This window comes from Poromitra crassiceps (assembly GCF_964638095.1).
Source record: "Poromitra crassiceps genome assembly, chromosome: 10".
Classification (NCBI taxonomy): Eukaryota; Metazoa; Chordata; class Actinopteri; order Beryciformes; family Melamphaidae; genus Poromitra; species Poromitra crassiceps.
The window spans coordinates 24,192,509-24,220,363 of record NC_139631.1 but is presented as its reverse complement, the minus strand read 5'-3'; the positions used below and the strand labels follow the sequence as shown (position 1 = coordinate 24,220,363).

The 27,855-nt window shown below is 42.6% G+C and overlaps 5 protein-coding genes across 5 annotated transcripts; 4 read left to right on the top strand and 1 right to left on the bottom strand.

Moving 5' to 3' along the window:
* Positions 1-988: 988 nt before the first annotated feature.
* On the top strand, positions 989-6,570 carry anxa1a (annexin A1a). The gene is made up of 12 exons (XM_083644046.1): positions 989-1,066; positions 2,038-2,114; positions 2,683-2,773; positions 3,564-3,658; positions 3,785-3,898; positions 4,317-4,407; positions 4,600-4,679; positions 4,863-5,007; positions 5,099-5,194; positions 5,309-5,367; positions 5,476-5,598; positions 5,740-6,570. The coding sequence occupies exons 2-12, from the start codon at positions 2,055-2,057 to the stop codon at positions 5,797-5,799; spliced, it is 1,014 nt and encodes a 337-aa protein (XP_083500172.1). The 5' UTR covers positions 989-1,066; positions 2,038-2,054; the 3' UTR covers positions 5,800-6,570.
* Positions 6,571-7,045: 475 nt separating this feature from the next.
* Positions 7,046-8,862, bottom strand: LOC310784333 (serpin A3-3-like; the record flags this gene model as incomplete). Its single annotated transcript, XM_083645349.1, has 4 exons — positions 7,046-7,234; positions 7,347-7,494; positions 7,697-7,886; positions 8,241-8,862. 4 exons carry the CDS (start codon positions 8,860-8,862, stop codon positions 7,046-7,048), a joined length of 1,149 nt encoding a protein of 382 aa, XP_083501475.1.
* Positions 8,863-10,861: 1,999 nt separating this feature from the next.
* LOC310784332 (hibernation-specific plasma protein HP-55-like) lies at positions 10,862-13,747 on the top strand (the record flags this gene model as incomplete). The annotated part of the gene is made up of 5 exons (XM_083645348.1): positions 10,862-11,528; positions 11,683-11,753; positions 12,584-12,780; positions 13,024-13,171; positions 13,553-13,747. 5 exons carry the CDS (start codon positions 10,862-10,864, stop codon positions 13,745-13,747), a joined length of 1,278 nt encoding a protein of 425 aa, XP_083501474.1.
* Positions 13,748-14,547: 800 nt separating this feature from the next.
* Positions 14,548-20,999, top strand: carnmt1 (carnosine N-methyltransferase 1; the record flags this gene model as incomplete). Its single annotated transcript, XM_083644403.1, has 8 exons — positions 14,548-14,687; positions 15,748-15,943; positions 16,447-16,613; positions 16,847-16,987; positions 17,586-17,764; positions 17,936-18,049; positions 19,196-19,299; positions 19,646-20,999. 8 exons carry the CDS (start codon positions 14,548-14,550, stop codon positions 19,835-19,837), a joined length of 1,233 nt encoding a protein of 410 aa, XP_083500529.1. The 3' UTR covers positions 19,838-20,999.
* A 1,434-nt stretch (positions 21,000-22,433) lies between these two features.
* Positions 22,434-26,144, top strand: LOC310783992 (uncharacterized protein). The gene is made up of 2 exons (XM_083644938.1): positions 22,434-22,937; positions 23,333-26,144. Exons 1-2 carry the CDS (start codon positions 22,542-22,544, stop codon positions 23,501-23,503), a joined length of 567 nt encoding a protein of 188 aa, XP_083501064.1. The 5' UTR covers positions 22,434-22,541; the 3' UTR covers positions 23,504-26,144.
* The last annotated feature ends 1,711 nt before the right edge of the window (positions 26,145-27,855 follow it).

Here is a 27,855-nt window from a genome sequence, read left to right as displayed (position 1 = left end):
CACCCTTTTGTTTCTCTTTCTGCATTTTATCTCACCTTGCATCTTGTCTCCTCCTTTGAACAAAGGCTAACCAAATGCTCTCCCTATTCAGCTCTCTCTCTCCCCAGAGCCCCCCTCTCTCTAACCTTTCAAGTTCCTAGCCCAGAGACCCCCCTTTCTCCCCCTATCTCTAAGGACAATACAGCTGTTCTCCATTTGTGTATGTGCTCCTCTCCCTTCCTACAGTTCTGTGTGTAAAATGTGTGACCTACACCCTCTTAGCAATCAAGTCTTTTGTTCTAACTTTAAGTGTCCCTGCATTTTATTACTTTCTTCCCCTCATCTGCTAGTCTCAGGGAGCCGGACTGTCTCCCCTGCTTCTCTCTGCTCCTAGTCAGTTAAAAGCCAGTACTAATCTATTCTTCATACATCCTAACTTAATATTTAAGAATAAAAGACAACTACAATATACTATAAGTATCACTAATTATGATAGGCAGTGGGCAGCTGATATACCACAAAGTCTTCCACTATCTCCATTGCAAGCGTCACATCATTTATTCACAAGAGTGCTAAAGCTTTCGGTCAGTGACCTGTGTCAGAGCATGACACAGGTCAGGACACTATATAAATATCACAGGACACTAGGCCTATATAAATATCACAGTAGGCCTACAACTTTAAAATATACAGCTATAGGGTTCCATTGCCGGTGCCACCCAGTGACTCGGTTTGTTTACCAAAATGCTGCTCGGGTGATCCCTCGTATATTCATGGAAGATTATGAACTGACCTGCATCTGTTTTCAAATGGGCAGAGCTGCTTGCGTGCCCCCAAGACCCCCCCCTTCCTTCCCCGGCTGGAAAAATGTTAGGGGTTTTTACGCACGGCTCTGCGTTTTGGATGGAGTCTCCATGTGCTGTGCAGGCAGCGGCTCTGTCCAATAGCAGCGGTGCAGGGAGTGTATATGGGCTGGACCATGTTACTAGGTGGGGTTTTATCATGGCTAGCCTATAAATATACGGTTTCTGTCGCTACAACGCCCCTGGAACTACAGCAAGAAAACATTCTCCCTTTTGCCAAAACGGTAAGTCCCTTTCCTCAAATAAAGAATATATCCTCCAATTTCTGAGATTGAGACGTGGTGCGAGCTGAAAAGTTTGTCTCTCTCTCCCCCCCACCCCCTAGATGTTGATACAACCTGTGGGTGTGGTTGGGAGAACGGTGGAGATATTTGTTTAATAATACACTTGACTTTTGACTCCAGTGGTGTGGTGTCCTGGTTACGCAGCAGAATTTGCCCTGCATGAATATGAATATAATGGCACCGACTGTTAGAATGGACCTATAATCATATCCGTGTCAGAGCTGAGCGTAGGTGTGGTGGCTACCGGGGTCTGACTCTACACATGTTTGCCGTTATGCCTTCCATAAACCTACTGTAAATATACATTGGATCCGGGACTGGCTGAAAGTAGCTATAGGGTGTTGATGTGTTCAGTTGAGGAGCACTTTAGCACAAGCGACAGCGCTCATGTCATTGATTTGCAAAAAGAGTGGTGATTTATAGATTCAATATAATCAATGTGTGTGTGGTGCAAGTTATGAGATCAAAGAGGACATTTTATTCTGTTCTCCAGTGTAACTTCATCTGTCTCCTCACTCTTCATTAGACTCCCATACTTTTCTTCCTTTCTACATTTTCTACAGAATGTCATGTATTTCTGTTCCGGATCCTTTGGATCCTAGTCTATTATTCATTTCCTATCCTATCGTTTTTTTTTCAAGTGTCCAAACTTTCTATTCTATTCTATTCTATTCTATTCTATTCTATTCTATTCTAGTCTATTCTATTCTATTCTATTCTAGTCTATCCTATCCTATTCTATTCTATTCTATTCTATTCTATTCTATTCTATTCTAGTCTATTCTATTCTATTCTATTCTAGTCTATCCTATTCTATTCTATTCTATTCTATTCTATTCTATTCTATTCTATTCTATTCTATTCTATTCTACTTGGTTGTACTCTAATCTTGTTTCTGCTCCTCCCTCCAGACTCCAGCAGCCCCACCATGTCTTTCATCCAGGCGTTCATGCAGCAGACGGTCTATCTGGGCCTGCCTGATGAATCAGTACGTCACTCTGTGGTTCTGTTCCAGTTACAGGGGCAAACAACTTTTTTTTCTCTCTCTTCCTGTGGTATGCTGGGGTGGAAAAATTTACCAGGCAGAGCTCATTTCACCACAAGGGAGGAGGAAAAGAGTAGCGTATAAAATAGTACGGGACAGAATGAATGAGTGGGAAGTTGTTTAAGGTGTGGAATAGCAGGAAGGAAGAGAGATAGAGAGGGGCAGAGCAGAAAGATAATGTGAGTAGCCTAGATGAAAGGGGTGAAAAAGGGACTTTGATACTGAGTAGAAGATTCCATGCCCACAGAAACTGAGGGAGATGACCATACTAAGTCTTGTGAGTGTGTGTGACTCATATAAAGGGAATTTAGCCCCTCCCTTCATAAATTCCATAAATAGAACAAAATGTACTTCTCCTTTCCCTTATTTCAATAAGTGAACTCCAATGAAGTTGCACAGAGTCGTCCAACGTGTCTGTTCTGCTACTGCTCTGCCTCTGCTCATCTGCTGCAGCTCAATTCAGGCGATGTATACAGATTGAAAACACAACAGTTTGTGTTGTATCCCTCAGGTCCTGCCCAATGAGGGAACTGTGACCGCAGCAGCCAACTTTAGCCCCAATGGAGATGCCGGAGTTTTGGATCAGGCCATCAAGGCAAAAGGTGAGGTTTACACAAGCACACATGCAGGCAGAATGAGAGAGTATGTGAGCGTGTGTGAACATGTCTTGGCTTTGCAACATCTCTTTTGAGAGAATGAAGTGCACTGTAGGGACAATAATGCCCTCTGCTGGCAAACACTCATCATTACCAGTAGCCTAACAATACCATCCTCAGTGGTATGCTACTACTAGGTAGTCACTCATTTGGTACAATAAATTGAGGGTTCAGTGCAATGACAATTGCATTTCTCAATTTCATTGTATAATTTAACAGAGCACCTGTTAATGTAAAGTTACCCAAATTGTTTTGTCAGCATTGTGGATATTTCACTAACACCCTTTGGGAAACTCTACCTTTGGTTGCCAATAGAATCAGATTCACAATTCCAATCTACTTCTTGGTGCAAATGATGTCACCTACACCCAGGTTTTGATTAAGGCTCTGATTGGTTGGCGGTATGGATGGTTAATGAGGACTCAATACAGTAGCCAGCCTAGATCCATGTAGCCAGCCAGTTACTTGCCAAACTAGTTGAAATGTCCATGCCACTATTGTTGCTGGGTGCTGAAGTTCCAACACAAAATCAACATCAAACTTATCCTGACTGACTGAGTTGAAATCATCGCACTGGATAATTCAAACCTCAAACTGAATTGTAGGGTGGCTCTTTTTGTGTGACAATTTGCTCTTTATGAAACGTAACTCTGTTATTATGCAGAATAATAGAGGCCATAAGATCTGTCTTTCTAATAACCTTTCGGACATTCTGACATTTGTGTGTGTTTTGCAGGTGTGGATGAGAGCACCATCATCGAGGTTCTGGTGAAGAGGACCAACGAACAGCGGCAGCAGATTAAAGAGGCGTACCAGCAGTCCAGTGGCAAGGTGAGGAGAGGCAAACACAGTCACACACACACACACACACACACACACACACACACGCACGCACGCACGCACGCACACACGCACGCACGCACGCACGCCGTATCACTCATCAGTTGTTCTCCACAGCCTCTGGAAGCTGCACTGAAGTCCGGTCTGAAGGGAGAGCTGGAGGATGTGGTGCTGGCTCTGCTGAAAACACCGGCCCAGTATGACGCACAGCAGCTGAAACTGGCTATGAAGGTACACACGCATGCACGCACGCACGCACGCACACGCACACGCGCACACACACACACACACACACACACACACACACACATACACACCAACCACCACCACCACCACCGACGACATCAAGCAGATGAATGCATTAACTACACACACGTGTTATTGTAAGTCGCTAAATGAAAGCGTCTGCCAAATGACGTAATGTAATGTAATGTAACACCTTCTGCAGTTTTAGCGTTATGTTATTTTTTTTACTGTGTATCCATATCCACCCACTTCCACATATTCATTCCCCATTTGATGCGTTCTTAATGGGAAGTCAAAATGTGTGTTTTGTAGGTTTGTAGGTCAATAACAGTGATTTCAGAGACTCACAGTCCATATTCTCTCTCTCTCTCTCTCTCTCTCTCTCTCTCCCTCCCTGCCTCAGGGTCTGGGCACAGACGAGGAAACCCTGATAGAAATTCTGGCTTCTCGAAACAACAAGGAGGTCCTAGCTATAAAGAAAGCCTACAAGCAAGGTGTGTGCTCAATAAGATTTAAGCAACAAATTTAAAGTGGTACAGCATATTGTTTAGTTTATCGATTCATGCAGGATGAGTAAAAATAATTAAAACAATGAAAGGCTCCAAACAGATGGTGAAACACTAATATCTAAAAGTTTGAACCTCAATATTTTGTACTCAATGACATTGTGTTTTCTCTGCCGACAGAATACAAGAAGGACTTGGAGGATGACATCAGGTCTGACACAAGTGGAGACTTCAAGAATGCCCTCCTTGCACTCTGCAAGGTGTGTGTCTCCACACACACACACACACACACACACACACACACACACACACACACACACACACACACACACACACACACACACACACACACACACACACACACACACACACACACACACACACACACACACACACACACACACAGGGTTCAGCACAGTGAAGTTGCCCTCTGTGTATCGTAGGCCAGCAGGACTGAGGGAGTGAGTGAGGAGCTGGTGGACAGCGATGCCAGGTCTCTGTACGAGGCAGGGGAGCGGAGGAAGGGCACAGACTGCTCCGTCTTCATAGACATCCTCACCACCAGGAGCGCCCTGCATCTCCGCAAAGGTCAGCTGGCCGTCGGCCCCCTTCGATGACGTCTGTCTTTGTATGTCGCTGTCAAGAATCTAACACTCTACCACCTCTCTGTCTCTCTCAGTATTTGAGAGATACTCCAAGTACAGCAAAGTGGACGTGGCCAAAGCCATTGACCTGGAGTTGAAGGGAGACATTGAGAGCTGTCTCACAGCAGTAGGTAAGAGAGAGAGAAAAAAATACTCAACTACTCAAATTCATCAACTGCCTGAAGATAATTGATTTCTACACAGACTTGGTGTAAACTTAAAAACACGCTTTTTCTTTTCTGCAGTGAAGTGTGCTGGAAGCAGACCAGCATTCTTTGCTGAGAAACTCAACCTGGCCATGAAGGTAAGTTACAGAAATATGAAAAAGACATGGAGGGCAACTGTATGATACTGTGCCCGTTGCCCAAAGCCATCCCTCCCTGACTCTCTGCCCTCCCCCTCCCTCCCTCAGGGTAAAGGAACCCGCACCAAAATCCTGACCCGCATCATGGTCAGCCGCTCTGAGGTGGACATGAAACGGGTCAAAGACGAGTACAAGAAGACATACGGCAAAACGCTCCACCAAGAAATTCTGGTGAGTACGCATATTATACACCCTACAATAATGAATGAGCCTATATAGCTTACCATGTCAGAATTGTCGAGCTTTATATTGGGATATTTATATATAAAAGGAGGAATCTGACAGTTTATTAAAGTATTTTCTCCTCTTCAGGATGACACAAAGGGAGACTATGAGAAGATCCTGCTGGCTCTGTGTGGCGGTGAGAATTAACAGCCAACTGGGATTATTACGGCTCAATCATACAACTGAAGACCACCGTGCCCAACTATGGAGAAAGACCTCTATCATCTCTTCACACATTATAGCTGTGTGCCCTTTACGCTCTCATGGAAAGCTGCCAACGCTGACTCTATTCACTTTTGTGACAGTAAAATGCGCAGATATTGGAAAACAGCAATGCTTTAGTAGATATTCTCTTTCCTATCAAACTATTATCCCTTTTCCATCCAGTACCCTCGGCATAGATCCGAGAAGTTTTCCAGTAGACCTACGCCCTGAATAGTCTATTTCGTGAGAATGATTGGGACCTTGCTTTCACCTGTTAAGATTCTCATACCAAGGGCTGGTGCAATAGGAGAGAAGCTGGAGTCAAAGCTTAGGATCACAGCGTAGTTGCAAATACGTTTATACCAAATCCAATGAGTCCACCGTGTGCCAAATGTATTCAGGGGCAGCAGTTCCCTGGAAGGAGCCCAAGTGTTCTGCAAATAAAAGCTTTTTGTATGAAGGTCAAACTTGAGTGGGCTTTGTTGTGTGAAGGTCAAACTGAGTGGGCTCTGCGGTGTTTTTTGACTCAGTGATTCACAAATCGGAGGTGGGGGATTCGAGTCACATGACTTGTACTCGATCGTTTTAATTGCTTGTGACTTGATGCAGGAAGAGATGACTTGACTCAACTTGGGTTCAGGTGATTTAGTAGCGACTTGTACTTTGATGACTTGAAAAGTTTCCAAAGTCTTGACAGAATTGTCTGTGTGAATGACTGATTAAAAGTGATGAGATTTGTTACAGACAGCTCTAAATTCTGTTTTCTGAATATGTATGGAATTATTTAATTTGTTGGAAGTTGAAACAAACTGATTTAGATGTCAGATTTATGAACCATTAGTACTAAAAGGATATTGCATATTTTCTTTCAGATATGGACTCTTGATTCAGACTTGTCTTGGTGTTCAACATTTAGACTTGACTATGCATGTGCAGTCTGATACAGGTTTCCAATCGAAACAAAGAAATCCCAACAAAAGGAATTGCATGTCTGTGTAAACTAGCGTACCGACTCATTGAGTAAATACTACAAGTGACTTAGCTGCCTCATTTTAAAGAACAAATGCCATGAGATGAAAAGGTTGTGCACAGCTGATACACCTACAGCAATTACAATCAAGGAACCACAGAATAATAATTTTGTGAGTATTTATTATCCGATTAACAGCTTGAGTACAAGGCCTTTTCTTCAGATTTTTGGGTTGACAATCTTGCCCATGAAGAGGATGCTCTCTGTGGTGTGTTCGATGATAAGGACCATAAATGGATGGTTGAACTGCAGGACAGGGGCGAGGGAAGTGCCCACAACGCCAATCCCTGTAACAGCTGCAGCCGTGGCTCCAGCCTCATCCACATCCAAAGTGGCTTTGTGTACAACCTGCAGAAGACAGAGCGAGATCAAGGATAGATTGAAAAGGCAGGAAAGGTGCATGTGATAACATTCTTACCATTAGCCAATTGGTAATCTGACCCTTTGTTTCTATCCTTACCTCTGAGACAGCCAGTTTCTGCACATTTGAAACACCACTTAAGTCTGCTGCAGCACCAAACATGTCCGTCATTCCCATTCCACTCAACACATCCTTCAGGGAGTAGGCGGTCTTGATGGAGAACTTGGGAAGATATATCATCTTTTCCCTAACGAAATAAGAGAAATATGCAGCAATTTACCGATTCTATACTGCAGTTGTAGGACCAGTAATTGTGGTTAATCTCTTAATTAGAAAAAACAAATGCCATAAAAGTTGAATATTGTTCCTACATGACTACAACCAACCACAACAATGCACATCTGATTGATGGTAGAGGACGATAGTGTTCACCAGCAAGCTGCTCTTACATGGGCTCCAGTGACTTAAGCCATTTGGTGACATGGCTCGGGGAGATGGCGTCCTCCAAACCAGCCGAATCCTTGTCAGGCAGCAATAGCAGCATGAAGTTGCGGTTGGTGAAGGGAAGGCGGAGGACGGATGTGGAAATCTCCTCGTCATGGTAGAAACTAACTGTCGCCCGCAGAGACATCATCGGAACTAGAACCTGGAATATGACAGGGGTTTTACAGGGAAAAAGAGGAAAGTATCAAGGACGCACAATGAAATCACAGATCAGGCAAATGTGGTGCGCTCAAGAGGTGTAGGGCAGTGATTGCTAGCATAACTATGACAGAAATTCTGAATAGGCAGGGAGAGTTTGAACCTTTGGAACCAACCAACCACCATCAAGCGAACCGCCGAAGAACCCCGACCTAGTGTCATTTGGGTTGAATGGAATCTCCCACTTTCCTAATTGACAGAAATGGTTGATACAATTAATTTCTAATAGGTGCACTTTATTTGAAGAATCTGCAAATTAGATGAGATTACCACATCCAGACAACCTCTTACCTTTGTAGTAAATGTAGCTGATGAGGTACATGACTGTACTAGCATCCAGGTTTTCGACCAGCTTATCAATCTTCCCATTGGTCTTATCCCTCACGTACCAGTTGATGATATCGGCACTCTCTGTGGCGTTGGTGAAGTCGACAGTAAACCCATCTGCAAGGTATGACTGCTTCAAGACCGTCAGGAACTCCGGCAGTACCTTGAAAGTGTCATGCATGAACACAGCAGTTCCTGCACTCATGTCTTCCGATGTCCTGTTGGGCCCGCAGATGAGCGTATGAAGGACCTGATCTACATCGGTCTGCGTCAATAAAGAGCTGTTGAAGCCCAGACCATTAAAAAGCTGCTGGCGGGTCTGCCCCCGGGCCCCCACAGACAAGGCCGCCAGGGCAGTGGTCACACTTATTGGTGAGAAGAAGATGTTCTTGCCCTGTGAGTCTGCCTGAGCTGCTAACTTCTTGTATAGGTGGAAAGCAAAGTCTTTGTTGGCTGAAGTCACCAGTGAGATGCTTTCGGCACTAGGTTCAACTTCAGGATGGTTGTGATCACGAACGAGACGGGCGCTTCTCCCCAAGCAGACCACTGCTGATAAGATCCAGATCCTCAAGGCTGCATGCATCATGGTGAACTAACGGACAAAAGTTCAAAGTGCACTATTGCTCATTTTGCTATAGCAGACATTGACCTTCAGCTACACATGCGGTCACTTCTCAGATGTTACAATGAATTTATTGTACGTTTCTAATGAATGAGATCATGTGTATTTGAAATAACTACGGTACATTCATTGTTACGCCACAAGGACACATCTTAGTTAAATTAAGTTATCCTCTTACAATTTAAATACTTGGCAGATAGAGATGATTTTCCAATTAAGCATCCGATCATACATCTTAAATTCAAGATGTCAAACATAATGTCTGACTTGTATCAAACCATTACTAAACATGCATTTCAAAAATTAAGACTTCTCGTCTCAATCTTAATAAAACCACTTACTTTGACCAAGTTAGAGCTTGCGTCTCGCCAACCAAAGACGCACATAGCTCTCTCTAGTCCAGAGGTTGAAAATCATGTGCTGTAGAGTGCTTTTCAAGTCGACCTAACACTACACCAGGTGATTTCACTGATTAGATCAGGCCTACTTCCCCCTCTGGTTGAAGGTATGCTAATCAGTGAAATCACCTGGTGCACGTAGCCATGATTTAAAATTCAACCCTAGAAAAATCTTCAGATTGTGTCAAAATACACTGCTTCTAAAAAACAAAAAACAAAACGCTTTGATGTGTCCTTTCATTATAGAAGGCAATGCTTTTTACAATTATTTCAAGCACCATTTCTTCAACTAATAATCCCATTGTTCTCTGTGAAAGATCAGGCACATCCCTGGAAAAGAATTAAGTGTGATTAATAAATAATTCCACTAAACCCAAATAAACACCCTGAATGTATGCAAATGAACATGATAGTCCCTAGTGATGTGTATGTTTAAAGTCAAACTCACAAGCATGGGTGACCGTGCCTTCTCCTCACTGGGCCCCCAGCTGTGGAATCAGCTCCCAGGACCACTCAGGGCTACAGACTCTTTTGACGTTTTTAAATCAAAACTCAAAACCCACTTATTTATTTTAGCTTTCCCCTAGGGTCCTCCCTCTCTTTACACGTGTTATGTTTTTATGTTTTTATCCTTTTATCTTTTTATTCTTTTAGTAGCTATTTCTTTATATATTTTTTATTTTTCCCTGTTTGATTGCTTGATTGTTTTTATCATGCATCTGTAAAGCACCTCGTGAAGTCCTTGGATTTTAAAGTGTGCTATATAAATTGAATTTATTATTATTATTATTATTATTATTATTATTATTATTATTATTATTAAAGATTTGTTTAAAGATTTTCACACTAAACTCACTAAACATACATGACTGAGTGGGTGACTGACTCACTGACTGACTGTACTGACTTTTCCATCTCATGACCCCGGCAGGACCGCTGGTCCAGTGCCGTGGTGAAAACAGTGACCAATGGGGCTGTGGGCCGATTTACATTTACCATTTGTAATCTCAGCTGTGATACCATGTGGAAAGCTTGACAGTAATCATTACATAGAACAAATAGGCCTGAGCAAATAAGAGGTGGAGATACCAAATAAACATGTCAAAGTTCAGTTGCCCTCATCAGTCTTAAAAAGGAGACATCTCCCCTCGTCAGTCTGTGGTTTAGTGTCTTTGGTTGAGGAGGAGGTAAACTCGAACTTGGTCAAAGTAAGTAATTTTATTAGGATTGAGAAGCCTTTACAGTATTTATTTCAGCCTTGCAATGCATGATTATTAATGATTTGCCATAGACCTATTATGTTTGACATTAATTTGAGATGTAGTTCAGCTTTGAGGCTGAATAGGAAAATTATGACCATCTGCCAAGTGTTTAAATTGTAAAGAGGAAAACAATTCAACTAACTGAATTCTTAAGATGTCCTGAGTTGCAATGAATGTTGTGATTTCAAATACACATGATCTCATTCTAACATCATTCTGAAAAGTAACTGCATGTATAAAGGTCAGTGTTTGCTATAGCAAAATGACCAATAGTGCACTTTTGAACTTTTGTCTTAGTTCACCATGATGCGTGCAGCCTTGGGGATCTGGATCTTATCAGCAGTGGTCTGCTTGGGGAGAGGCGATCACCATGGACATCACCATGAAGATCATGCCCACTCACATTCGCATGTCAAAGGTCATGAGCACCGCACTGAATCTGACAACAGTGTCAGCCACGTCTCACTGGTGACTTCAGCCAACAAAGACTTTGCTTACCGCCTGTACAAGAAGTTAGCAGCTCAGGCAGACTCACAGGGCAAGAACATCTTCTTCTCACCAATAAGTGTGACCACTGCCCTGGCTGCCTTGTCTGTGGGGGCTCGGGAGAAGACCCACCAGCAGCTTTTTGAGGGTCTGGGCTTCAACAGCTCTCTACTGACACAGGCTGACGTAGATCAGGCCTTTCATACGCTCCTGTCCAGGTCTAACACAACGTCTCAAGACGACATGAGTGCAGGAACTGCTGTGTTCGTGCATGACACATTTAAGCCACGGCCTGAGTTCCTGGAGGTTCTGAAGCAGTCATACTTTGCAGATGGGTTCACTGTTGACTTCACCAAAGCCACAGAGAGTGCTGATACCATCAATAGGTACGTCGGGGAGAAGACCAGTGGGAAGATTGACAAGCTAGTCGAAAACCTGGATCCTAGCACAATTATGTATCTCATCAGCTACATTTACTACAAAGGTAAGAGGTTATATGAGATTCGATGTGGTGTGTGGACTATCTCTATCTCCCTATCATTTTCAGATTCCTCCTATAAGATGCACTCTCTTTAGAAATGTATTATATGAACCATAATTTCCTTCTTCCATAATAAGCAATCATTTCTGTCAAATAGGAAAGTGGGAGACTCCATTCGACCCCACGGACACCAGGGAGGCAGACTTCCATATTGATGAGCAGAACAAGGTTCAAATCGAAATGCCTATCCAGAATTGCTAGCAATCACTGCCTTACACCTCCCATCACCTTCAATAGACCGCACCATGTTTGACCATGTTTTTATGTCTCCGCCGGTGATAGGCATTATGTTTTCGGGTTGTCTGGCCATACATACTGTAGGTCCGTCCGTCTGCCCATCCATCCCATGCTCGTTAACGCAATATCTCAGGAACGCCTTCAGATAATTTCTTCAAATTTGTCTGTTTGGGACGGCGCTATGTAAAATGGGCCATAGCTAGGGATAGGAAGGTCGTAGAGAGTCAGGGTTCGTGGCTAGGGGGATGTGAGTGGTGGGAGGGGGTTGGGGGGGGTCAAGGAATGGGGTGGGGCTGGTGACAATGTGAGTAGGAAGGTCGTAGAGAGTCGGGATTGGAGGGGTGGGTTGGGGGAGTGGCTAATGGGATGTGGGTGGGGGGCATGGTAAATAAGGAGCCAGGCTAGGGATATGACAGTCGTAGAGAGTCGGGGTTCGAGGGCTGGGTAGGGCGAGTGGCTAGGGGGATGTGGGTGGTGGGAGGGAAGGGTTAGGGTAGGACAATTTTCCATGTTAAAATCGATTAGCCGTGTTGTTGAGGTACCGTACCCCTAAACATCGCCTAAAGTGCCATAAGCCTGAATGACCCACTGTGGTGTGGGCTTCAAGGTTTTATGAGTCTGGACAGACATGGATGTAGACTGCAACTTGACTTGTTGGTGGAAGCATACAACCACGTGGTGGTTATTTCTAGTTATATCCTTGATACTGTTTATCTTTTCCGTGCAAGACACCACGTAATGCTCAAATTGTCATCTGCTAGGTTCGAGTCCAGATGATGAATCTGGAGGAGACATTTAGTGTCTACTATGACCAGGAGATTAACACATCAGTCCTCCGCCTACCCTTCAACAACTCCATCTCCATGCTGCTGTTGCTGCCTGACAGGGATTTGGCTGGGTTGGAGGACGTCATCTGCCAGAACCACATCACCAAATGGCTGAAGTGGATGAAGCCCAGGTTAAAAGAGCGTAGTGTCTACAAGTGAAAATCAAGCTTGTGCTGGAGAACACTATTGTAACAGTATTGTCCTCTAGTCTATACCATCAATCTGATGTACCGTACATTAAGTTGTGGTTGGTGTCTAAGGAACAATATTTAGTGATTGGTTAGGTGAAATGTCCTCCCCTATTTAAGATATATTAATAATTTCCATGATTACTGGTCCTACACCTACAGTATATTTCTCCATTTCATTTTTAGGGAAAACAATGTATTTCTTCCCAAGTTCTCCATCAAGACCTCCTACTCCCTGAAGGATGTGTTGAGTAAAATGGGAATGACAGACATGTTTGGTGCTACAGCAGATTTAAGTGGTATTTCAGAGGGGCAGCAACTGACTATCTCAGAGGTAAGGATAGATAGCTAGTAATTTTCTGACACTCTCTTCTATCTATTGTATTTTTATTTTTATTTCTTTTCCCCCATGATGTTACTATTGGAAAATGAAATAATTGTAGGATGAATGCAAATGCACAACTGTAAGGTTGAAAATGATTGCAAAATGAATGTAATGATAGTTTTGTGTAATGTTTTTCTGCGTTGGACCCCAGGAAGACTAGCTTTTGCCATTGCAAAAGCTAATGGGGATCCTAATAAATAAAGAAATAAACAAAACAGCTATAGGGTTCAGATTATATCTGAATATCAATTAATGGTAAATATTATTGCACACATCTTTCCTTCTTTCTATTCCATCCTTCATCTCACTGTGCTGTCTGTCCTTCTGCAGGTTGTGCACCAAGCCAGTTTGGATGTGGATGAGGCTGGAGCCACCGCTGCAGCGGCTACAGGGGTTGGCATTATGCTTTTGTCCTTCCGTCGAGTCCCTGTCTTGCGGTTTGACCGTCCATTTATGGTCCTTATAATCGAACCCACCAGAGAGAACATCCTCTTCATGGGCAAGATTGTCAACCCAAATATCTGAAGAAAACACCTTGTACTCACTCAAACTCAAGCTGTTACATGAGATATTAAATCTTTGCAAAAATGTTCTGTGTTCCTTGATTTTAAGTGCAAACATTTTTTTCTTTATTTTACCTATTATATATTTTTTAAGGTAACATAAAGCAAGGTTAAAAAATAGTAGGCTACGGCTAATCCTCCCAAAGAATTCTCCATAACCATACCCTTTGGGAGGGTGGTGGGTATATTGCTATCATCAGCACAACCTTTTTGTAAACAACCCCTATTTTTCTGCCATATTTTGCAATATGGGAGGGACCTATAACCTCATGGCTGCTCATAACTAGAACATAATGTTGCATTATCAATACAGAATGATACAGCCATGAATCAACATGAATAGTTTGTTGTTTAAGCAAAGCCAATTTAAATATATTTAATTTGTTGGGGTGTCCCATATTACAAATAGTCTGCTTTCCAATATTATGGAAGGTGTTGGGATAAAAACATTTCTAAATTCCTTGTCAAACAAACCCACAAACCTAACCTAGCCACCCACGCACGCACACACACACGCACGCACGCACGCACGCACGCACGCACGCACGCACGCACGCACGCACGCACGCACACACACACACACACACACACACACACACACACACACACACACACACACACACACACACACACACACACACACACACACACACACACACACACGCACGATTTTTGAACATGTGCTCGATTACTTTTCCTGAATGGAAAGCGCTTTCTAAATGTATCGTGTTTCGATTGGACGGGTCTGAGTTGCTTTCAAACATGGCTGAAACAACAGGGGAGGGAGCGCAAAATGGACCTTATTATTTTCACAAAGAAAGAATAAAATATGCCCCAGAGGAGGAGGCAAAGCTGGAAAGGCAGCATTTCTGGAAAGTAATCGATGCGTTTAGATATTACAGGTAGGGTATACAAAAAAACACAATAATAATACAGTGCATCAAACAAAGTAGCTAACGGTAGAAGCCAGAGCCAACTAGCTAGCATTGTTAGCGTGCCTTTGAACGTTGGAAGCTAACGACGTAATATAACAACAGTAGCATAATCAGAGACAGACAACGTTAGCCAATGTATACAAGTTTCGCGTTTGTTGGAGGGGATTCACCCCGGTCAGACAGATAGGTTAGGTAACGTTAGACCTAGCCAGAGGCCAGAGCATTCATTGATTTAGCCTTTTTTCTTCAATTTGGTTTTTACGATTTTAACAGGTTCCTTTGGCATTAACGTATTCTAACGTTAGCTTCACTAACGTTACTGTTCTTCACTTCTTTTGACCGTAGTCCAACCTTTCTCCCTGAGACCTCTTTCACAGTTCACAAGCTTTTTATATCACCTTCTAATCCAATGCTGTAGCAGTGGTTCCCAAAAGTGCAGTCCAGGGCCCCCAGGAGTCCTCCTAGGGACTGTCAAATGTCATTTCCCAAGTTCGTATAAACTGTTGGCTAAATCAGGCCTAACAGCAAAAAATGAAACAAATTAAAGTCCTGGAATACCTTGAAACTAGCCCCCTTTTTAAACAAGGTGCTTAATAGCCCTTGCATTTCAAATGAACCACATAACACTGTCACCATCTTATATTTTGACCAAAGTTGATATTAAAAAGATCTTTAAAAAGTATTAAATGTAACTGTTTATACTTGTAGACACCATTTTACCACTGCACATATTATTCACAGGATTGAGAGTAAAATTGACTTGTTAAAGACATAATCTGTAATATAATGCCAATTTGATGCCCCCAAATAATTCATTTTCAAATTTACATTTGAAAATTAATTATTTGCTTTGCGTGAAATTCTTGAAAATGAAAAAAAAAAGTAATTGGAAAAAGTACTTGAAAGTCCTTGAATTTCATTTGTAATGTCTGTATGAACCCTGCAGTCTGTTGTATATCTAGTTGGAGGGGCCTTGACATGAAAAAGTTGGTGATCCCCTGGTCTAACCTGTGGTTGTTCCTGTCAGAGTCCATGTCCAGGAGCAGGTGAATCGTGCAGAGCGCCAGTTTCTGAGCCTACCGCAGCACCACCAGATTTTGCTCCCAAGTGTCCTGCCCAACCTGACCCGCATCAGTCAATGTGTGGACCACAACCAGGAGGTGCTGCAGGGCATTGTCTTCAACTGCATCGACATGTTTGAGAACATGGAGTATGGTGAGAGGGTAAGGCTGATTATTACGGGAATGTGCTCACTGACAGACACAGATATGTTGGCTTTGGTTTTCCGTTTTGCGGAAATCATATGGCTCTAGCCCAATAAATAAACTTGACTTGACATATGCCATATGTCATGGCCCTCAAACAAAATATTGTCAGGAGTTGAAAGGTTAGAGAAATGGGCTTATGACTGGAAGGATGTCAGTTTTAATCTTTGGACTGACTGGGAAAACAGAGGTGGGCAAAGTGAATGACAACATTCTCCCCTCTCTCAACAAGGCACCTAACCCCCATCTACTCCAGTCGAGCTGCTCAACAACAATAGATGGCTGTGGTTGTACCGGGCAGCTCCCCCTAGTGTGAATGTGTGTAACTTGGTTAAATAAAATAAAAGTATACATATATATAAGTACTTCTGTTGTATACTAAAATAAAAGTACAGTTTGATAGTTTGTAATATATTCAAGAGGAATTTAGTTTGTGCTGTCTCCCTCTCTTCATCCTCCAGGAGGATCCAAGGAAGGTGCGTCCAGCCTCTACGTTTGACATGGACAAGCTTAAGTCCACCCTCAAGCAGTTTGTTCGAGACTGGAGTGAGACGGGCCGGGCTGAGAGGGAGTCCTGCTACGGGCCCCTCATCCAAGAGATCCAGAGACTCTTCCCCAGTGACCAATAGTGAGAGAACACACATGTGCCATATATATAGCTTGCCTAGGCATACACAGAACAGTTTGCCAGACAGAAGGACAGACACATAATGTAGATACCTAATGTACCTAATGATAGAAACAAATAGTCACTCACCTTTGCCATGTGCCATATGGTAGTATAAAAGCATTGTAATAATGACAATAATCATGTGACTTAAAACATGTTTTCTATGTGATATGTGCACTTTATTATGTCAGTGATGTGTCTAAGGTGAGCGTGCTGGTTCCGGGAGCTGGGCTTGGCCGTCTATCATGGGAGATCGCTCGGCTGGGCTATATTTGCCAGGGCAACGAATGGAGCTTCTTCATGCTCTTCTCTTCAAACTTTGTTCTTAATAGGTACCTTATACACTCACACTAATACTCATACAACTCCAGCTACCTTGCACATCACTTACACCTTATTTACACCTGGTTTTTAAATGCGACCTCCTGTATCCGGATAAGTTATCTGGATACTGGTTGCATTTTAAAAACAGGTGTAAATGGAGTGTAAAAGACTGTGAGCCAGGCTAGCTCCAGATGTGGTCAGGAAGATCTGATCACATCCTAATCATGATGCATTTACACCTTGCAATTGCATTAGCATGCATTTTTCCTTAACCAGATAACATCCAGATAAGGTATCCGGATACAGGTCACATTTAAAAACCAGGTGTAAATGGGGTGTCTGGGACTTATCATGTTCCTTTGCATACATTCTTACAGACTATGTATTGCTTGTGATAGAGCTATTAATTGAAACCAAATATTGAAAAACTGAACTTTAAACAAGCAAATAGAAGTCTGATTTTAAAAGTTCAGATTCAAATGCCCACATTAATTTTCACTGATTGCATAAAATTTCAGAACACATAATTCGGCACAAATCTCATCCCCTACTCTCCACACTACCACTCACATCCACTTGCCCTCAACTTTGGACTGCTCCGTTCAGGTGTGAGATGGTGAACTCTCTGACCCTGTACCCCTGGATCCACCAGTTTAGCAACAACAAGAAATCATGTGACCAGACACGGGCTATCAGCTTCCCCGATGTCAACCCTCAGAGCTTGCCGCCAAATGCAGACTTTTCCATGGTAGCAGGAGATTTCCTGGAGGTCTACACTGAGCCTGGTCAGTATTTAAAAGCTGTGTGTATCTTTGTAGTGTGCCTGACCAGTGACTGGTAGACAGTCAAATTGGTTTGTTACTGGAGGATGCTGTTTTAAACACTGTAGTCAACCTTTTATATTCATTTAGTAAAGCATTGCATACATGTTATAGTATATTTTCTGTCTCTCTCAGACTCCTGGGACTGCGTGGCTACCTGCTTCTTTATTGATACAGCTCACAATGTCATAGACTATGTGGAGACCATCTGGAAGATTCTCAAGCCTGGTGGGGTGTGGATCAACCTAGGTGAGTTAGTCCGTGGAAAATAGGTACAGTTATATAACTGTTAAGGAGCAAAATGGCAAACAAAATTCTCTCAATGAGTAAATAATAAAAACTGCATATTAAAGATGCAATATGTACACTTCTGTAAGATTATTACATTAAATTATCTAAAAATGAGTAGACTTTGGTCATACACTTTTTGTTGTTGTCTACTTACATTATCTTAAATGTTTCCAACGATGTCCCAAACCAGAGGAATCCTTAATTATATTCAAAGACACGGAGCGTTTCACATGATCGCATGTAGATGACCTCATCGCCTCTTTCCCGAAAACACTGATAGGAACGAAGGAGAAACGTTCCAAGACTGAAGGAGGAGCGGGGACACAAAACACCAACGCACCGCTCGTGCTCATTTTACATGAAAATTACATACTGCACGTTGAAAAGACAAATAACTTTGCAATATGCAGTTTTTATTTACTCATTGAGAGAATTTTGTTTGCCATTTTGCTCCTTTGTATTATACTGTCCATCACTATAGACCCATACCTACTAGCAAAATATCCTCTTTGTCACAGCAAATAGAAACAATAAACATTCCCCCTCTGATATAGAACATATAAATCACATTTGGCTGTTAATTTCCATTCTGCATCACCCTCCCAAACACTGTTAGTTATCATCATTTTGGGATGTTCATTCCAGGTTCAAGTATTGAAGTGTTGTAATTTACTTCTTTGCTGTCCCATTTTCTCTCAACCTGCCTTGTCTACTAAAAGTTAATGATTCCCAGAATGACTGTGTCGACACTACCCAGAGAAAGGGGTTCTCTGTGCTGTGCATGTGTTGGTGGAGAGTGATAGTGACAAGTTTTTCCAGTCGTGAATAAGTGAGGGTGGGACAGAGCAGTGGGGTGGTGAACCTGTTTTTCCAAATTACTATATATATATATATATCTATATATATATATATATATAATATATATTTATATTTATTTCCAGTGATAAAACTCCATTGTCGCTGTGCTGGAAATGTTTTGATGTGACCTTTGACTTCAGCATAGATTTAAAAATGTGTGGTATTTCCTCCCGAAGGTCTCGAAATGAACAGTATGTATGTAGTAGCAGTATGTCCAAAGGTTTAACTGCTCTTGTGTTTCACCAGGCCCACTGCTGTACCACTTTGAGAACATGGCCAATGAGCTCTCAGTTGAACTGAGCTATGAAGACATCAGAGCAGCTATCATTAAATATGGCTTCCACATGGAGGTAAATATGAGTTAATAATACAATACAATGCTCTGTTACTCAGCATTGGAGCAGTAAAAGTACCTCCTCTCCTGATGCGATAAAACTGAGGGAATCATCATCTTCCATCCTTGCTCAACCTGTATATTATTAACACTTGAAACTTATCTGAATTATGTATTGTGCATTGTTCTCTTTTGCCTCTAAACTGTAAAAACACGTCTCACAAAATGTTGATGGTACTCCCGCCCATCTCTACTGAATAACATTACAAACACATAGGAGTAGTTCATATTTCACTTCTTCACATCTTCAATCTTTTATTTGCATTGATGTCTGAAACAAAGCATCCATGTGTGTCCCACAGGTGGAGAGGGAGTCAGTTCAGACAACCTACACAGAGAATGCCCGCTCTATGTTACGATACCTTTATGACTGTGTCTTCTTCGTGGCACGGAAACCCGCACATCTGTACGGCAACGGTCATAAACACGGCCAACCACAGAACTCACCGCCAGCGGCCAAGTCGCCACGGCGAGAGCCTGACAGCCTGACGTGACAGGAAGTCATTAGACGGCTAAGCTTACAGGAGAGCGACAATTGTCTGAGAGAAGATAAGATTGACAAGAAGAAAAGAAAATGGACACACAACCAAAAGACAATGGACATCATGTTTTTTTCCGGTCATGCTCGTGTTTTTTTTAAATGATGCATCTCATGGAGAAACTTGCAGTAGTCTACAAACCCTCTTTTTTGGGGGGGCAGGCTAGACACCTGCTAATGACTCAGATGATGGGTCTCATGAACGACACTACAGTGTTATCTTTCAGCTGAAAAACGTACAATGTGTAAGGTCCTTCTGCCTCCGCGGAGAAGCCCTGTCTGTGCATGAAACCTGGTGAGCCTAAATATATTCCTGACACCCAGTGGTGGAAATGGCTAGGTTTTACTGTGGGAACACTACTTAGGCAGGGTGGGGGGGGGGCGGGCGCGTTCCATGACTCCCAATACCCCCCTGGGAGGCATAGGCTATTATTTCTGTTAAAAATGAAGAGCTGAATGCTTGATGGTTTTTTCTTACTTAATGATTTCACTCATTACCATTAGAGCTACAGAAAAATGTCTTACAAAAGTTACTTCAATACGATTGCCGAGATCTACTGATTATTTCCCCTTGATTTTATTCATGACAGACTTGATGACACATTGACATTGACACTGCTTATTCAGCTTCATGCTACCCCCTCTCCACTGCAGTGCAAATATTTTTTTTAAGGGGAACCTGAGGAGGAATGCCATTCCCCCTCTCGTTCTCGTTGTTCCCCCTCAACATTTACTCTGGGGGACTCTGTACCCCCCCCCCCCGCCCCCCCCGCCAGTTCCACCACTGCTGACACCTGGCTTAGTGGCTTTTGAGTGTCAGCTACAAGCCAGGAAGCCTCTTTTAGCTCCATAAGGCCTGCAGTCTTGTTGATTCTCATCTCCATTGACTTTCACTGCCTGAGAATGAGTGTGAGCGCAATGGGAGTGTGTGATCACTTATTTACATATGAAATGTCCCCCCCCCCCCCCCCCCCACACACACAAATTCAATGCCGCTAAAACACTCAATTGCATTGATCAACAGACCGCATTGGACATTTAACTTATCTTAGACTTTGTAGCTCTACACAAGATCTAAAATATTCACAAAATGTTGAGAAAGTTGGAAATGATGTCAGAAATAAGTTGTTTTAAAGTTACTGTATGATTACACATACGTTTCATCTATTTAAAGTGGTTTATACTAACGCTTCAATAAAGGCAATGATTTTCAAAAAAAATCTGAGAGATTGACTATTTTGTATCATTCATGTCACTGGAGTAGGTGGCGCTTTACTTTACACCTGAAGCCACTTCTTCACGTTGTAAAGTCTTCAAGATCAAACCATAGTAGCCCATTTATTCAATATTTTTTTCTGAAAGGCTGCCACAGGAAGAACCATAGAGGGAAGAGCAGAGGCTTCCTGTTGGACGTGGCCGGGGACAGACCGCGAAACTGCTCTGATTAGTCGAGAAGGGTCCAGCACGCCCTCCAAGTACAGAGCACGCCCACTATCATCTAGTTTCCTAAAAGCTGTTTCATCTTTAAAAAATGAACACCTCACCCTATAATATCAAACGCTACATTTTTCTCTCACCTTTAGTGCTATTTATCCATCTATATCGCTTTGTGAATAGCTTGTTTAAAATATGCCATAATTTTGTTTGTTTGAGGTGGTCTTTGGATAGAGGGATTCGCCTATGGGCGTGCTCTGTACTTAGGGGGCGTGCTCTGTACTGGCCCCGGCTGGAGCTGGATAATATTCGAGAGGGCAGCTAGAACGCTTTGCAAGCTTTTGAGAAAACTCAGACAAGTGAGTCTGGGTGACAGTATGGCCAATGTTATGAATTGAAGTTTGGGAGGAAATAGTTTCTTTTATATTTTAGTTGTGTATAATTTGTAGTATGAACTACTAGAATTCAGTAGGTGGCGGTAATGCACTAGAATGGTTGTTAACCATGTTGCCAACCGCCATGTTCTTTGATAAAACCAAAGAGCGTGGAAGGAAAGAGACGACACTCCGGCCATTTTTGGAAACAGAATGCGCCTCGCAGTGGTCAGCTGCGGTAGCGCTGGCCCCTATAATCAGCCTCTCTAAACAGTAACTCAACGGGAGTTGAACCTCGGGTCGTTTTCATTAGGTATTTATCTTGAAAAAACTAAACAAAGAAAACGAAAAATTTTGCTTAGTTTCCACAATATGGTTGTTGTTTTACATCCCTGCACTGCACCACTTCAATCAAGATTTGCAGTACGCCCGGAAAATATGCGAATCCCCAAAGTTTAGAGTGTTCTCCCGTTGAGTTACTGTTTAGAGAGGCTGATTATAGGGGCCAGCGCTACCGCAGCTGACCACTGCGAGCCTGTGCGAGGTTCTTTTGGCGCTGTCACGCTTCCAAAAAAAAAAAATGGCGGAGGCTGCTGGGCGCTGATGTTGCAATGGGGTAATATGGAGCTGTCATTTCTTTCCATAAAAGTTCTTTGATAAAACTCAATAGAAGAAGAAGAAGAAGAAGAAGAAGAACGCTTTGCAGCAGTTGTGCTGTAAGTTTTGCTTTACGACCAGTGGTATGTGCGCAGCAGGGAAGTAGCGGATGTAAAAAGCTAATCATATCTATCGACGTAAAAGTAATCCTTCGTAATCTTCTTGGTGTATCGTACAGTGATACCGTTTGTATTCATGACAAAGAGACGTGCCGAGGACACATTGTTTCACGACGCCCCCTCCAAAAGGTGTTATCGTTCACTGTGCAGTGTTGTTGACACGCAGCTCGAAAGCATGGCTGCAACCGGGGGCGTGAATCCGCCATCGCTACTAGCTTTGTTGGGCAGTCGCTGCAGAAAGAGATCGCACTACTTCGACGACCGAGAGGAACAACAACAACAACACGCATCTCTTCATCGCAAAATGACACATTGCGACCCTAGGAAGCACGTCGCAGAGACTGGTTCCTCGGTGCAGACTTCTGGAAGTTTCCAGGATCGTCGCACCTCCACTACACTCCCAAACTCCAAGAAACGACCCCGAGAAGATGGCGTGGCTACACAGACTGCTATTCCCAAATCTGGCGAGGATGTAAGTGAACGGTAGTATGAAGTTACACGCAATGTGTTTTGTCTAACGTTACAACGTGTGCAGTGGCGACCAGTATGGTCTGAACCTGATGCAATAGCAGTGAGCGTCCATAAGATGTCACCCATTACATGCTGTAAATGTACTGTGTATTTGCATCTGAAATGCCGTCAAAGCAGCATTGGATGATCCTCCCTGCCAAAATCTCAATAAAGAGAATAAAACGTGCATTTGGCTATATAACTGGTGTAGCTCTGCGGGTGAAATCTTGCTCTAAATCTAATACTGCCAAGGTCTGTTTGATTCCCACAAATGTTAACTGTTCAAGGTGCTTTGGATCTTTCTCTTGTATTGAGGTTTTCCACAGGGCTTATCTCTTTCTCTCTTTCTACCTTTAGGCTGATGATGACAGCAGCAACAACAACGACTGCACTTACAACTCTTTTCAGTACTGGAGGGTCCCCCTGCCAGAGCTTGACCTCTCCCTTCTAGAGGATGCCAACAATCAATCAGAACCAAGAGAAATGTCAAAGGGCAAAGTCTCAATTTCTGACGCCATGGAAACATGAAGATGACGGGGGCAGGGGAGTCAGATAGTTTCTGCCGTGATGCTCAGTAGACAAGAGCTGTGATGAAATATGATATATTTCAGCACAAACCCATGGGCAACATTTTAGGTTGCTGCCTATAATTGCATACAGGTGAGAGAAGCAATGACCTGAAGTCATCGACTGCGTTAGCAGCCATATCAGATAGAGAGGCAAAGTGGAACGTCACTTCCTGCTTCAGCACTACCAGTGATTTTCATCCGCCATTTATCTTCCCATAGACATTTCGTAAAATGCTTATAAAATAGTTGTACTCGAACCAAACGGTTCAACTAACGCTATAATCGGGAGACCATAGAACATTTCACTCGGACCAAAACTTTAAAAAACAACATTGATTTTTTTTTTCTTTAAACCTGCATTTTTTAAATGTTTTGTTCCCAGTGAAATGTTATGCAATCTCTCCTGTTTCTAAATATATCTGTACCGTTTGGTTTGAACCAGTAAAACTATTTTATACGCATTTTACGAAATGTGTATGGGAAAATAAATGGCGGATGAAAATCTCTGGTACAGTGCTGAAGCAGGCGGTCACTTTGCCTCTGTCTCTATTGATATGAGCCCCTGCTAAACACCTACAGTATACATAAAGTATGATCTTATTGCAGTGAAGGCAACCTTAACCTGTACCTTAATAAGGTTCTTACACTGGAAGCCACTAGGTCTTTGACAAATTTAACTCTAAACCTAATTTCTTATTTTCCATTCTCACCATCCATTTAAAAATTTAAGATTATTCTTTATTTCATTTTTTCTTTCATCTATTTTTTAGCAGGTTCCTTATAACATTGGTTCTCAAACTTTTTCATGTCGAGCCTTGATGTGAAAAAGTGACGTCAAGGGCTCCTAAACTGACACTAGACCATGGAAACCCATTTGATAAGATGTATCTGATAAGATTTTTTGCTTAGATGTTTTCTTACAGAAAGTGTATGATGAACCCCATGACCATGAGACACTAGTACTGAATGGTCTGAAGCAGCCATTCCCAACCTGTGGCCCGAGGCCCACTGGTGGGCCACGAAGGTATTGCAAGTGGGCCGCCAAATAATTTGAAAAACATTACGATCTTTGTGAGAAAAAAATTACTCAACTATGAAAATGCATTTCTCCATTGTTGAATATTTAATTTGTAAGACAGTATTGCAGACAGCCCCTTACTTTTAGTTTGATTTCTCTGTGGTGCGGATGGAAAGCTCCTTTTATCTTTATCGTTAAAATAAAAAGTGCTCTGAGATTTGGCCTCCGTACTGTTTATGGTCGGATATGGACAACCAACATTTTTGAGATTTTCAAGTGGGCCTTGAGTCAGAAAAGGTTGGGAACCGCTGGTCTGAAGGCTTTTAAAGCCCAAGGAGTAGCCTACCTAATTTTGTAAATAAACAAGACGTGGTCTGAGCTTTGGCTTTTAGCCCAACAGTAAAACGGACAGGTTTTTGGATTGAGTTTGGTGTCAGTGGGCGTAACCCATAAGAGAGCGATCCCCGATCCCCCAGTAAAAACAGCGGAAGTAACTCCAGAGTGTCCCCATCTATGGAATTATAGCTAAAATAAATGATTGCCCTTTTTGCTGGGGACCCCCTGGAACCGCCTCAAGGACACCAGGGGGCCCACTTTGAGAACCACTGCCTTATAATTTGAATATCCCTATCAGAGGCTACAGTTTTGGTATTTCTGTGAAAAGGATTCCAAACAGCCTGCTTCATTATGCGATGATGTGCTGCATTGACTTCCAGTTTTTGTCCCTGCCTTACAAATCGGAAGAAATCAATACAAAAATGCACATTAGAGAAAATCTCAATCATATTCAAGCAACAATTCCTATCCATTTAGCATCATATTCTGATATGTTATGATACACATGCTTTACATTAGATGAGAAAATGTCAGATTAATGCACAGTGAAAATGATCATTAGTTGCAACTTTGGAGCTGTTGGAATGTGGGTTTTTGGTGACTGAACGGCGGTAGGCTGCTGTACTGTTCACTACCATTGTAGTTAGCAGGAGGTGCGCGGGGCTACTTTATGCTGCACGCACAGGGAAGAGAAGGGTATCTTTCTTCTCGTTTTATAGACCCTTCTCACGGGGGGCGGGGGGGGCATTTTGTGTCGAAAAGGCAGGGTAACACAGGCACAAGCAAAACACTAATGAGGGTTTCAAACTTCCATGATTGGAATTTGGAAACCCTCGTTAGTGTTTTGCTTGCACCTGTGTTTATTCTGCTTTTGTTGTGTTGGCGTGTTCCTTTAAACGAATAGTGTAGGTAGAAAAAGGCAAGCTCATCTGCATCGTTCAGCCTCAGCCAGTAATATTAGGCTACCTTCTGGTGTTGTGAGTGGAAATTATTGATTGTTTATTGATTGATAGCTGTGCAACTGTTGTAGGTCTAATTATGTGGATATGTGGTGGAGTTTGAGTTTTTCTGGAAAATAAGAGACGTTTCAAATGCATCTCATGAAAAGCTGTAGCCCAAGTGTATGTTGATGTATTAGCACAGAGCATTTTGCATTCCTGCCATGTTACTTGTTACTAACACCTGAGCTCCTGTGTCAGTGTCACAGGTTCAGATTTTCTTTCTGCAAATAAAATGTTCTTTATTCTCTCAAGTAAGTGCATGCTTTTTTGTGATTAATGAACATGTTGGTGTGTGTGCACTCATGAGTCTTGGTAGCTTTGTATGGTACTGAGAGAGAGAGAGAAAACAAGGACTTGATTAGTTTTGAGGCAAGAAAGGGCTGCCGCCTTCCTCCACTGGTGGGAGAATGTGCACTTGATATGGGCCAGTTGCTGAGAAAAGGCTGATGGTCCAACACCAACCTACACTGCCACAGAGCAAGCCTCTAGGTCCCACTATATCTAGCCTCTCTAGACCTTGTGTGAGATTGTGTGTGTTAAGCCAGGGCATCTAAAAAACACAAAAATCAAATCCCTGAGTGTTTAGGGTCTACTTTTCTACTATTTTTTGTGAACACCTGACCAGTAGCTACCTCATAGTAAACTTGGAGACAGTAATTAATTAAGTTCACATAATTAATCAATCACACATAACATGAATTCTGAACGCACTACATAAGAAATGGATGAAAAGTTATTGGTGGGTAGTTACTTTAGCATGGTCCCACGCAGGCAGAGCTGCTGGCCCATCATCCCTCCTGCCTGCCCAGCCCTCCACATCCAAACACTCCCACGCCTCCCTGCCCGGGCAGAATAATCCCGGCTATTCATCTTCCCACTGTTGACAGCACAGGAGAGGAAGGAAACAGTCCTGAGTGTGTTTGAAGGAGGGGTCATGAACTCCTCAAGGTCCCTTGAAAAGAATCTGCCTGCCCTTTGGACCACGGGCTGATAACAGGCCTAGCTGTCCTTGACATGAGGGTGTGTGGGGTTTGATTTAGGCTCGCTGTAGTGTGGGCTAAAAACGTTCATTTACATGTGCTCAAGTATCCCTGCAGCAACATGGTAAGTTTCACCATTTTCTCTATTTATAAAACAAAACAAAACATAACGTCACTCACTCACTGTTTTAAACGAGAACAATATCATTTGGTAGTTAAGTAACGTTATGGTTTAATTACCACGGGTTGTTGACAACCTCTTAACAACTTTACGGCACGTTTAACGTGGTTTGTCATTAGCTTGCAAATGTTAGCAAGGATTGGTTGGTCGTGCGTCTGTGTGTCATTTTGGTCAATCAACGTCGTTAGCTGCACAACATTTTTAAGTTTTGCTGCATGGTCTAGCGTCTTTAATCAAATGAATATATTATGGCGTCAACAACAATGTTCCGTAGCAACGCGAGTTGGACGGGAGAAAATCTTGCATGGTTCAGCAATCGGGATGGAAATCTCTCTCTCTCTCTCTCTCTCTCTCTCTCTCTCTCTCTCTCTCACTCACTCACTCACTCACTCACACACACACACACACACACACACACACACACACACACACACACACACACACACACACACACACACACACACACACACACAGTATTGTACACAGTACACACACCACACGCTACTTGATATTATTTACAATCTAATATTCTGCCTGAAAAGTATGATTTGATAATAAGGTAACAGTGGAGGGCAGGGCAATAACTCATTTTGCCCACAATCTTATTCATGGTAGAGTTAATGAAATGTGTGGTTAGTGTTGGTTGTTTATGATGATCACCGACCATAGGTCATAATTTATCCACTGTCTGATACATCACTACATTGCTGATAAAACTAAAATTGCCACAGTGTGGGGCACAATAGTACATTGTATTGTCTATAAGGGATATAGTTTTCCCAAAACACTATGCAC

Coding starts and splice junctions, on each gene's coding strand:
- anxa1a (XM_083644046.1), top strand. CDS start 2,055: ATGTCTTTCATCCAGGCGTTCATGCAGCAGACGGTCTATCTGGGCCTG. Junction 5,008..5,098: donor CGCCCTGCATCTCCGCAAAG/GTCAGCTGGCCG, acceptor TGTCTCTCTCAG/TATTTGAGAGATACTCCAAG. Junction 5,599..5,739: donor CGCTCCACCAAGAAATTCTG/GTGAGTACGCAT, acceptor TCTCCTCTTCAG/GATGACACAAAGGGAGACTA.
- LOC310783992 (XM_083644938.1), top strand. CDS start 22,542: ATGACAAAGAGACGTGCCGAGGACACATTGTTTCACGACGCCCCCTCC. Junction 22,938..23,332: donor TTCCCAAATCTGGCGAGGAT/GTAAGTGAACGG, acceptor TTCTACCTTTAG/GCTGATGATGACAGCAGCAA.